Here is a 13291-nt window from a genome sequence, read left to right as displayed (position 1 = left end):
TGGTCTCACATCTTTTCCACTCTGAGACAAGGTATCATTAAAACAAACACTATTTCTTCAAACTGTTCAGTATAAAAAGGACTCTGAGTCCCAGAGAGATTATGAAGCCAGCATGGAATATTATACGATAGAAGACAAACAATTTGGAATCAGGCAGAACTAGGTTCAAATTCCAGCTGTGTGACCCCTGTCTTTGTTTAAACCCTCTTGTCTCAAATACTGCATTTGTAAAATGAAGATAACACCAACTTCAAGAGCTATTCATTCTAAGGATTAAATGAGCTAATGTAAGTAAACACAGCACCTGGTCCATAACACGTTTTCAACAAATGTTAGCTTTTTCCTTTTTTTTCTCTTATCTGTCAATATGCAATAATCGGTAGCAGAACCTCACCACTGTTTTCACAGAAAAACTTGTACTGCTTCAGCATAAATCTAGAAGTCGGCCTCTCGTTTTCTCACTCCCCTAACAAGATTACCTTGTCCTCCATGCCTTGTTGAACTTGTCACTGCAGCTGATCAATGAGAAAGCAGAATCGATAGACTCTGAGATTGGACCACTGGTTGTCAAACTAATGGGAAGAAATGACTAGACTTCAAAAACCACAGAGCACTTACCAAATATCAATTTTGAGTCCATTGGAAACTAAGAATTGAATAGTATCCACATGGCCACAGAGATGAAGAGCTGTGTTTCCTTGATAATCTGTGGCCAGAAGATCAGCACCAAATTTATGCAACAGCTGGCAGATGTCTACATTCCCTCTGGCTGCTGCGAGGTGAAGGCCGGTTCTGCCCCTGCTGTCACGAATATTTGGGTCAAAACCACTTTCCAAAAGCCGCTTGGAATAGTTAAAGTCTCCATCAATACAGGCTTGTAGCAAGGGCACATTAGTCTGAGACGAATCATTTACAAAAACGTAGGACATTATTCTGATGGAGTGGATGGACTATGCCTGTAATGAAATATGAGGTGAGTGAGATTCGGAGAAGCCAAACTAAATCAAGACAATGAAGTCATTTAGAGAAGCACTATTTCTTATCCTTCTTGGCCTCCTGCCTCTAATAAATTATCTCAGCAAACAGAAACAACAAGAAAGTTATCAATTATATTTTATTTCTCATTAAAATGTCTTATTTTCTTCATATCCACTTGATCAAAATTGCAAATAAATTACTACAAAGCTCTATTTTGCTTTTTATTAGGCAAAAGATTAAGAACTTTTAAAAACTAAGCAAGATATAATTGCTTAGATTTAAGTTTATTGCATTGTCAGAAAACATACATAACATGACCCTTAAACTTCAAACACACGCTACTGCTGGTAGAGATTCTTATTTAAAACAAAGTAACTCTCTTTACCATGAAATCAATTCAGCTTTTTTATAGTATTGATTCTATTTTGCTATTCTGGGGTTATCTAAATATCTGATTTTGCCAAACTCCCACTGTCTGAAGACTGAGACGAAGAAAAATAGGTCTGTTTGGGAATAGAGGCTGAACAAAGGCAGCAATCCCAACTGTTTCCACTCCGCAAATTTAATCCAACTGAACAACCTAGCCTCTCCAGTGTGTCCACACCTCTTTCACTGATACTTCACTACCCCAGCAGGCTCTTGGGTGTGTGTGTGTGTGTGTGTGTGTGTGTGTATGTCTCCCTGACCTCCTCTTGGTTCATTTAAGGAAAGTTAAAGTCTGACAAAAGAAAACTTGCTAAGAAACTGAAGAGAAAACAAACCAAAAGAAGAAAACACAAGGGCAGAGACCAGTATGTTTATAGAGATGACTCCCTCACTCTATAGTTACAAAAACTGAGTCACAGACAGGGTTGGCTTGTAATTTGTCATACAAAGGCTTTCTTTCTGGAACACTGATAGAACTGGATGTTAGACCAATCTATTCTTGTGTCTAACCTCAAGGGGATTCAGGAAAGCATGGCTATGGAGTTTGTTGAGATTCTTGGCCGCCACTCCTTTTAGCCTGGTTTCCCAGCAGAGCCATGGTCCTTCTAGATGTGGGCTACTTTCCACCAGTGCTCTGCTGGTTTCATGGGTTCTCTGTGCAAAGGGAAAATATTAACACACACTGAAGGCCTGTTCCAAGGCAGGCATCGCACCAAGGGTGTCTAATGAATTTTATTTAATCTTCCTAACAACTCTATGTAAGGGTTATTATACTGAATTTTAGTAAGGAGTCACTGAAAGATTTCAACCCATGGAAATGGCATAGTCTTATTATATTAGTCTTTCAGAAAGATTACTCTGTCAGAAGGAAAGGTTAGTTTAGAGGGGGTTGAGGCTGGAGACTGGAAGATCAGCAGGTCACTAAGAAATGATGACAGCCTGATCTAAGGCAGTGGCAGATAGAAGGGATCACAATGGAGAGGGATAGAGAAGATAGAATTAGCACAACTCAATGACATGCTGCATATAACAGGTGAGAAGTTGTTGTTAAGCATAATTCTAAATATGGGAAAAATCTGCTAAGGATTAAGAAATACAGAGATCAAGATAAAACAGATTTCAGATTATGACACTATATAATGCTTTTTAAAGAAATCAACCCATTAAGAAGAAATTACTCTTTAAAATAGTCCAGAATTGAGGCGCCTAGGTGGCTCAGTGCGTTAGGCCTCTGCTTTCGGCTAAGGTCCTGGGATTGAGCCCTGCCTCCAGCTCTCTGCTCACCGGGAGTCTGCTTCCCCCCTCTCTCTCTGCCTGCCTCTCTGCCTACTTGTGATCTCTGTCAAGTAAATAAATAGAATCTTTAAAAAAAAATTAATAAAATAAAATAGTCAAGAATTCTCTTTTGAGGGTAACCTCCCTAGTTTCCCCTACCATATTCACTGGATTAGATCATTAAAAAGGACAAAGTTATCAGAAGCATTTTAAAAAAATAAAATACCACATATCAAGTGCTTTTCAAGAGATACCGTCTTTTGGTTAAATTCTATAAGAACAGATAATGAAAAACAAACTTGATATTTTTGGTTCTAACACAGTAAGAATTCTTGTGGTTGAAGACTTGGGATTCTTTTGAATGTTGGCTCAGTTGGGGGGATAAAAAGTCTTCCTTGTTTGTTTATTTTTTAAGTGAGAATAAGTGTGGTGTATTTTGTGATTTTCTTTGTGTCCTTCAGAAACTAACTTTACCCCCAAATTAAATAAGGCCAATGATAGATAACATATTTCATCTTGATCACAGAACTGAATAAGCCATAAAACAAGGTATCGTGGCTTTCACATATTGTGAGGAAGTTGACAGCAGAAAAACACTCACGTAAGCCTGAAGATTAGATCTTTCTTTCAGTGGTCACCCAGCAGTTTCTCTGAATTCTTAAGAAGGTTCAACAGAATATCCAGAAATGTGACAACAAGGATCTACAGTAAACAAAAACTTCAGTTATAATAAGGGTGTGACATAAGTTTAGCTATTCTATTAAACACAGACAAGCTGGTGGGCTCCGTGAATATTCTCCAGAAAATCTATTGGTAAAGCATCAATTTGTGAGGCCAGTAGTAACTGACAAGTAATAAAGTAGTGAAAAGGGAGAACAGAAGTCCTCCTAAGGAGTGGCTCTGTTGCCCCAAACAAGAAAGCATGTCCAACAAGATAAAAGAAAAAGAATCAAATTATATGTCACTAGTAGAGGACAAACTGGACTCTGAAAATTCATTCTAAGTCACTGGAATTCAGAATGCCTATTTTTCATATTACAAATAGTGGCTAGATCTCACAGTAGCCCACAAAAGCATTTCTAGAAATAAAATGCTATGGGGGGGGGGGGAGTAAAAAGGGTCAATATTTATATTTAAACCAAATAGGATACATTTAAGGAAAAATATTTCTAATCCATCCTGAATGCTGATACTTAATCTCCCTATGAGATTGATCCTCTACCCCTTTTGCTCTTCAGTGTGAAAAGAAAAATTGGCCCAAATCTATCTGCAGACTTTTCCACATGCCAGACCATGCTCCTCCTGAAACAGGCTGCTGTCCCACCTTCATGCTCTTGCTGGGACTCCCTCACGTTTCCCCTCTGCACTAAGAGACATCTCAAGTACCTTGTCTGCCCCTTAAAGGGATTGTGGAAGTAGAGTCAGGCACAGGCAGCAGGGACCACAAAAAAATCAATGCAAATTCATGAAACTAACATTTACTATGTGCTCAAAATATGGCAGATACTATGCTAAGTGGTAGGGTGTAAAGACTAAATCTCGAATTTGTGGCTCAGGCTGAGATTCAGATTAAGCTTTTATTATTCATGCTCAATATTATCAAATCCCTTTAAATAAACTTGTACAAGAAATAATTAATGGTATCTTATGAAGCTCCATTTAAATACACAAATCAGGTTGTATCATAAGGGTTGTCACTGCCAGACTAGAAGATGAGGGCTGACAAATTATATGTACCAATCTAAACAAACTTCAAATTACAGCCACTTAATCACTTTCTAATCAATTTCTAATCACAAATATTCTGAGTTCATCCAAAGTATAGTACCTTTACTTTCTTATCCTGACCACTGGAGGCTGATCTTCATGACTAAAGCCTACCTCTAATACACGATTTTCAATGTTAAAATGCTGCAGATGTTATTCTGAAGATAGTGGGGTTCACATTATGAAAAGGACAAACATTGCTTCTCATTTGGAGATAGAATTATAGATTAAATAGTTACCCCTTTAAATGACCTGTTAAATTCGTAAGAAAGTTCCTAAACTGATGGTGACCATAAGGGGAGTGGGTGGGGGGATGGACTAAATAGGTGATGGGGATTAAGGAGTGTACTTGTTGTGATGAGCACTGGGTGTTGTATGAAGTGTTGAATTGCTATATTGTATACCTGAAATTAATATTACACTATGTTAGTTAACTGCAATTTAAATAAAAAACTTTTTTAAAAGTCATAAGAAAGTTTCTTTAAATTCACAAGACAATGCTTCTGCCACTTTCTTTTGATGACAAGTCCCGTAAGAAAATACATTTGATCAAATTACAGATTTATGTGATTTCAAATTTAATATTACACAAATGTATTAGACCTAATTATACTTGAAACCTGCCAAGAAAATGTCTAACACCCCATTTAGAACCTAATCACTAGAAATCTATTAATAGCTTCTCAAGAAGTTATGAAAGTAAAACTCAGAACACATATTAACTATGATTCAAGGAGTGAAGAGGACTAAAGATTTTTTAATTAAACTTTTTGAAATAATTGTAGATTCTCACGAAGTTCAAAGAAATAGTACAAAGAGATCCTGTGTACTTTCACCCAGTTTCCCCCCATGTTAATATCTCACAAAACTCTAATATCACAACTAGGATACTGACACTGATAATCAAGATCTAGAACGTTTCCATCACCACAGAGCTTTCTCATATTGCCCTTTTACAGCCACACCTACTTCCCTTCCACCCTCATCCCATCTTATCCCCTGGAAACCACTATCCTGTCTTCCATTTCGAGAATTCTGTCATTTCAAGAATGTTATATAAATGGAACCATACAGTATGTAACCTTTTGGGGTTGGCTTTTTTTTCTCACTCAACATAATTCTCTGAAGATTCATTCAGGTTGTAGTGTGTATCAATAGTATGATTCTTTTCTCTTGTGGAGTAGTATTCCATGGTATGGATGCACCAGAGCTTGTTTAGCCATTCACCCTTTGAAGGACATCTGGTTGTCTCCAGTTTGGGGGTGTTATTAAGCTTCTAAAACATTCAGGTATATGTTTTTATGTGAACGGATGTCTTCATTTCTCTAGGACAAATGGCCAGGAGTTTAATTGCTGGTATGGAGGTTTAAAGATCTGGACTAAATGAAAATTGATGGGGTGCCTGGGTGGCTTAGTCAGTTAAGCATCTGCCTTCAGCTCTGGTCCTGGTCCCAGGGTCTTGGGATCAAGCCCTGCTGAGGCTGCTTCTCCTCTGCCCTTCCCCCCTACTTGTGTTCTCTCTCTCTCTCAAATAAATAAACAAAATCTTAAAAAAAAAAAAAAAAAGACAGTCAAGTCTGAAGGTGCCTATTGTCCCCATGCAAAAAAAAGAAAAGAAAAGAAAGGAAAAGAAAAGAGAAAGTAAGGTGTTCTTTGGGAATCATCTGCCTGGATGGCTCACGCAACCAGGACAGCAAGAAGTAATTTACAGAAGGGTTTGTTGGATCAAGCGTTAATAAGGACCCTAGTATTTACCAAAGGTAGTGTGCAGTAAGAACCATTCCACAAGTAGAGTTAGAAACATTAATGTATGAGTGTGAAAACTGAACTACTATCTTTCCAGATTCACAGACGGATGAGTCTGTTCCCCTGTAAATGAACATAAAATCTAAGCATAGTGAAGACTGCTTTTCAAGGTAGGAGGAGGAGGAGGGAGAGAGCTAAGATACTGTCTGACTTTCCTGAGGGACCACTTCCAGGAATGTACAATACTCTAGACAGGCACTTTTTCTAGTGTCAGAAGATGTTAAAAGAGCTTGGCTCCCTCACCCAGAATGTATCTGGAGCTGGGGTTTGAACCCCGGTTTAGCTTAAGTACTCAAAAATTAATGGTTATTACCTTCCTGAGGATGGGCATAGTTCTGGGGAGATAATTCTCTGCTGTACTGAAGATAGCCTTTATGGAACATTGAGCATTGATCCCCCTGGTAACAGAGCATCATCCAGCTATGGGGTGACCTCTAGTGGGGAGTAAAAACCTCCAAGAAAGGAAATTGATAACAGATTCCTGGCAGAGGAAAACCCACAAGAACAGTCAATTGTGGGAATAGTCAAGCCCCCCAAATCCTCTCCTTGTTCACCACAGCCTGGTTCCTAAGGGACAGTGTCCATGAAGGACAGTGACTAGTTCAGAGGCCAATTCCCTGGGACCGTTAAAAGGCGGACTCTGGGGGTCATGTCTTGGAAGGAAGCAGTCACCTAGATGTCAGTAACAAGAACTCCTAATGCTACACAGCGCATGTCTCAATCCAAATGACAAAACAATAGGAGATTTTAGTGGAAGCATGTGAGTCACTGACTTGATAGAAGTTCTAGTTAATATTCTTTTTCTTTTATATTTTTAAGTTAATACTGGGTCATATCTACACAACCTTAAGATAGTATTCTTGGTGGGTAAGAACTAATGGAGAAAACCTGTTGTATTTTAATATATACTCATTAAACCTAACTTTAAATTCGTCTTCTATATCCAGTATCACCAACCATACATAATGTATTGATTTATTTTTCATTTTGCCTTTCACTGGGAAAGGCAAGACTAAGTGATACATTCTTGGTTCAAATGGACTGTCATTATGCCTACATAGCAACTTTGATCAGAGATCAAAGCACCAGACACTTCAGCAAAATGCAAGGGAAAAATGGCATACCTGGAGAGACACATTATCAGATCGGACTGCCTACATTTTCTAATGTCCTAGAAAAGTACTAAAACTGAGAGCAATATACAGTAAATGGAAACCCAAATCTGGATTCTCTATACTTCATGTGGTTATTCTTAACCTTTTAAAAGGATACAGTTGTTTCAAAATACAAAAATAACCTCAAAGAACCATAAAATAAGAACTTCCAATGAAGTCATTAAATCTTAACTGCTAGCACTTTAGAATTACTGCTCTTAAAATCCAAGTGCTGTACAGATCCACAGATACTAGGTAAGGAAAAAGAGCCACACCTAAAAGAAATCTAGCTCTGCACAAGTCAAAATTTTAACAATTCCTTCTCAAAATGTTAATAATATATTTTTTCAGCCTGCTTTTCTTCAATAGCTATATTTCTTTAATATAGTGTTCCTAATAATTTCCGAGGCTCAGAGAGGTTAATGAGTCTAACGCCACACTGCTATTAAGTGGCAGAGTGGGCTTCAAATTTAGTCTACAGTGTTTCTAATATGTCACCTCTATGCAGTTATCAAGATAATCAGTAGGAAATGGTTCACACAAAGCTCGGTTGCTTGTTCACAACTGTTTGCAAAAATTCCTGCCAGACCTTGTCTCTAAAATGCAAAAATGGGTCTGAGATGTCTGTGTATCCTTGCATATTACACAGTGCCTGGCACATTTTTTCTGAAATCTAGAAATCTAGACATAGGAGAATCCAATAATTCTTTGTGGATCATACATTCAATTAAATTCATCTTTAAAAGATTTTATTTTTTAAAATATTTTATTTATTTATTTGAGAAAAAGAGAGAGAGAAAAAGCATGAGTGGGTTGAGGGGCAGAGTTGGAGAAGCAGACTCAGCACTGAGCAAGGAGCCTGATGAGGGGCTCAATCCGCGGACTCTGGGATCATGACCTGAGCCGGAGGCAGATGCTTAACTGACTGAGCCACCCAGGCACCCCCATCTTAACAAGATTTTAAGGTAACATTTTTTATGACCAATCCTATAATTTATTGTAAATTTATTAAGAAAATAAATATGAACAAAGAGAAGAAAATAAATAAAAGTTACCCATAATCTTACCAACTAGAAATAACTATTATTACTATTTTGGTGCTATGGCCCTCCAGCCTTTTTTCTCTGTATGAATATATATTTAATTCATACTATAAATGCAAATGTTAAACTTTTTTACGTACTGTATCATGAACACCCTTCTACATTACCAGTCTTCAAAAAATCATTTTAATGGTGTTATTCTTTAATATTCTAATTTTCCATAATTTTCTTATTAAATTCCTTAGCACATTAAAAAAATTGCTTTGCATTTTTCCTATTACCTGAATTTAAATTCACTGACATTTTAAGTTCATCAAAACAGTCTGAGAGGGGCACGTGGGTGGCTCAGTTGGTTAAGTGACCGGCTCTTGGTTTTGGCTCAAGTCATTATCTCAGGGTTCTGGGATCAAGCCCTGTGTGGGGCTCCCTGTTCAGCAGGGAAATAAGTCTGCTTATTTCCCCCTCTCTCTGCCCCTCCCCCTGCTCACTCTCTCTCTCTAAAATAAGAAATCTTAAAAAACAAACAAAACAGTCTAAGAGACCTTTAAATAGTATTTTTAGTACAATCATGATAGGTTCTCATAATTCTCATAATGGAATCTATCATAATGGATTCTCAGGCAATGTATTTAACAGATGTGACACAAATGGATCCAGCTATAATGTGGAATTAGGTTTTTTTTTTTCTTTTTGAAAGATTTATTTATTTATTTGAGAGAATGTGGTGGGGGGCAGGGGAGGGACAGAGGGAGTCGAAGAAATCTTAAGCAGACTCCCTGCTGAGACCAGAGCCCCACTTGGAGCTTGATCCCACAACCCTGAGATCATGGTCTGAGCTGAAACCAAGAGTCAGATGGATGTTCAATCAACTGAGTCACCTGGGTGCCCCTGGTCTTCTTTCTTTATGGAAAACAGTTTTACTTTGATAGCAATCCTGATGCAATGCTTGCTTTGCTCACAATAAAAACTTCAAAGATTCTGGTGTATGGTTCATGTTAAACTATAGTTCACTTTAATCTGAATCCCTTTTAGAACCTCTATTTATCGATTTTTTTGGATGACTGTCTTAGAAGGGCCTGGGAAATAAATTCTCACAGATCGTATGGCTAGAATCTCAATTCTTAACCTTGGAGTTATCTGTCCAAAATAAAGGCAAAATATGTGGATATTTGTTTTGAGTTCTTAAAAAAGAAAAAAGGTAGCCCCCTTTTTGATAGCATGAAAGTAAATTAAAAAAGAATTGAGACTATTATCCTTTCAGGATATTCTAGCACCATGAAGACTATCTGAAGGAGGAAGTTTATAAGTAGAACCTTGTGAATTTTACTTCCAAGTCTCAAAAATAATTAATAGAAGTTCAAAAAGAGTAATTTTTAGATAGATCTGGATCTACTACAGATATATTTTTACTTTACATCTGATTTTGTGATATTTCCAAGTCTAACTTGATTTGTTTAAAATTCTTAACGTTGTGATTTCTTCAATGCCAAGCTTTCAACTGCTTCTTAATTAAAACTTTATTAAAGCAATAAAGGTGAGGTTAATTGAAATGTGTGAATTACAGGATGCTACTAAAGGCCAGTTCATTATGTTTAAGTTCATAGAATAATTGAAAGTAGGCTAATCAGGTACTACTTAGTAAACACTGTTAGGAAAGAAAGCTTAATGAAAAAAGAAACAAGGATTTGTTTATATGTCTGCTATTACTATGCAACAACTGCTTAGCAACATGAGATACATAATATTTAACATTTACTAAGTTATTATATTCCAGGCACTAATTGTTTTTCCTGGAATGATTGATTTAATCCTTAGATAAGTCTTATATAAAAGGTAAGTATGATCAATTATCCTCATTTTATGGGCAAAAAACAAATGGCACTAAGTTTGCTTTCATAAGATTCTTTTTCATATAATGAATTAGTTTAGGAAACTTTTCATCAAAGATTATGTAAAGGGAAACATTAGTCTAGCCCACACATTCTGAATCAACTCCTTATAATCATTTCATTCAAAGTAAATTTTTCAAACTGCAGAAAAACAATATAAATATCTGGAAATGTTTCTTACTTCACAGGAAACATTGGTCACATGTTTACAGGAAACATTCAGTCATATATTCTGAATTAACTCTTTGCAATCTTCTCAAAGTAATCTTTTCTAAGTGTGAGAAAACAACAACAAAATATTTGGGAATATTTTCTACTTTATAGGAAGTGACTAAATGGAGTCATTATTCTCATGGATTTCTTACTCATTGGGACAGTGAGAAAACACTTGTGTAAAATTTTCTTTCTCCATCAGAAAATCAAAAAACACCAAACAAGGATTTCTGTTATATATTTTCTCCAATGTTTGTATTACTTTACTTATATTCTTGCATTAAAATTTAGTTCAGTTCAACTTTTGGAAAAATATTGGCTTAAATAAAAATTAATTGTTCACAAATGGAGTACTGGTACCATGGATATTTTATTTTATTCTAATACCTTTCAGTATTTTCCAAAATCTTTACTGTGTAATTTTAGCATGTTTAAAATTCTTAGCAAATGACTTGCCCCCATAGGAAGTCTTCAGTTTATAATTTGTAATTATATAATAAAGATATTAAATAAGCACTGGAATGCCAATCTGAAGTCTTTCATGCATATGAATTATTTTTGTAATAAAGTGATTTTTTAAAAAATCAGGGTTTTTTTTTGCAACAACAGCACTTTATCTGTGACCTAATGGTGCCACCTTGTGGCCTACCTGGGCTTCAAGTACAACTTCAGCATCTACAACCAGCATAGAGCAAGAGGGAGCACTTTGAAGTTTTTGTTCATTTCTTTTTTCTTTTGTTTTGTTTTTGTTTTTAAAGTTTACTTACTTATTTATTTTAGATCTCTACACCCAATGTGGGGCTCAAACTCACGATCCCGATATCAAGAGACTAATGCTTTACTGAATGAACTAGCCAGGCGTTCCTGTTTTATTTCAGTTACTTACCATTATCATTCTCAATAATTCTTAATTAGTGAAAATTCAGAGTTGAGATAAAGCTCAATTTTCCTTAAAAAAAAAAAAAAAGTTTACCTAACATAATGTTGCATGTCAATTACACCTCAATTTAAAAAGTTTACCAAGCAAATGAATAGTATAAATATGACTCCAGGACTATTTCGAGATCTAAATCTCATTAAACCCACCTTAGCAGACTTCATTTATACAAAATTAAAGTGTTAAAAAAATGACACTCCTGGAGTGCCTGGGAGGCTCATTCAGTGAAACGTCCGACTCTTGATTTTAGCGCAGGTCATTACTTCAGGGTTGTGAAACTGAGATTCTCTCTCCCTCTGCCCTCCCCCCCTAAAAAATGACATTCCTACTTATTCATTTATTTGGTATTATTTAAAAATACAGGAACTACAACCTTTGTAAATTACTCATTTTCTAAATAGTTCACAAAATGTAAACCAGATTCACCTCAAGTAGTCTGATGGCACAAGACTTTGTTTTAAGGAGAAACTTGAATACTTCTATGAAGTTTTTACAGCCAGGAAGGCCATTCAGGATTATTCAACTCAATCTCCTTATTTTACATTTAAGGATACTGAGAATCAGAAAGGCCGTAACTTAATATGCTACTTGACAAGCAAACTACCCCTTACCCTCAAGATTCTAGCTCCATTCATGATTCACAGTGGAAATATAAGGTACATCATTTTTAACATAAGTTTGTCACAGTTTCATTGTAATTTGTCCCCACCTAATGCTTTCAGTTGTGCACCAGATGGATGCTAGCATGTATGGCATCCTTCACATAGTGACATAGGGTGGACAAGAGACCTATCTAGGCTATACAAGCCCACAAAGGATCTAGCAGACTTCTTTGAGGTATGCTCTGATTGCATGTGAAGCCATATGAATCACTGTGGTCTAGGGCTCCATACTGCTTACAGTGATGGCCAATGAAGACACTTAAAATTCAAGAACTCCTGACGTGTCATTATTAGACTCGTATCCTACCTCACTTATTCGAACCTCTGGGGACCCTAGTAAATAAGGATATATGATGAAAAAAATGACTGAAGAGAGGACTAAGGAACCAATTGAACCAAACAGCCTCTTAAAATGGCATGGTTATGAACAGCAACAAAAGGACCACCATTTGGGGTGTGAGACATTTCCTCTTTTTCCTTAATTCCCTAAGAATTAAGGATAAGACCTTTGGTAGAAAGCGAGTAAAGGATGAAGAGTAGATGTCTGAGACTTTAAGGAGAGCCTTTGTTTCCTTGCCTGATGCCCCCCTTTAGACTGCGGGGCAACCTATTCTGGGGAGGCGTCCTCTGATACCCAGAGAAAGAAAATAAGGAGTGACATACAAACGACTATAGGTTAAATAAAAGAGAAATAAGGATTCTCCCCCCTAAATTTTTTGGCCCATTTTAGGAGGATAAAAATAAGAATTACAGGGAGAAGTAATTGGCTGGAGCTTTCTTCTAGCTGCCAGTTAGGAACCTAAAATGTGGGGCACAAAGTGGGAAATGCCAGTATTCTATGGCAGAGCTGAATCAGCAGTCCTGATAGCTTTGTCAAAAGACCAGCATTTCCGAGTGAAAAGGACAATGAATTAAAACAACATTCTTTCTGACTGAGACCTGGCCCCTACAAAGCCTCTCCTGTTAAAATGGCAGATCTGTGAGTTGGCTCAGTCTAAGTCTATGTACTCAGAGTTCTAGGGAATTTTTCAGAAATGGGAGTAGGGCTGGCAAATCCCTGTATCAGTTTCCCAAGAAACTATTTTTACAGACTGCCCAGAGACCTACCAGGTCATTGTGACCAATATGAGAAAAAGTGATT

General features: G+C 36.7%; 1 protein-coding gene across 2 annotated transcripts in view; it reads right to left on the bottom strand.

Annotated features, from left to right (window-relative positions):
• ANKRD46 (ankyrin repeat domain 46) overlaps positions 1-13291 on the bottom strand; it is a 32999-nt gene that overhangs the window by 7042 nt on the left and 12666 nt on the right. For both annotated transcript variants that reach the window (XM_080800215.1, XM_080800216.1), the window contains exons 2-3: positions 3281-3381; positions 619-956 (exon numbers count right to left, since the gene is read on the bottom strand). In XM_080800215.1, the coding sequence (XP_080656341.1) occupies positions 619-929 (311 nt within the window). In that variant the 5' untranslated portion in view covers positions 930-956; positions 3281-3381. The remainder of the gene's footprint in view (positions 1-618; positions 957-3280; positions 3382-13291) is intronic.

This window comes from Martes martes (genome assembly GCF_963455335.1).
Source record: "Martes martes genome assembly, chromosome: 4".
Lineage (NCBI taxonomy): Eukaryota > Metazoa > Chordata > Mammalia > Carnivora > Mustelidae > Martes > Martes martes.
The sequence above is the reverse complement of the archived record's forward strand: the minus strand, read 5'-3'. Positions and strand labels throughout refer to the sequence as shown.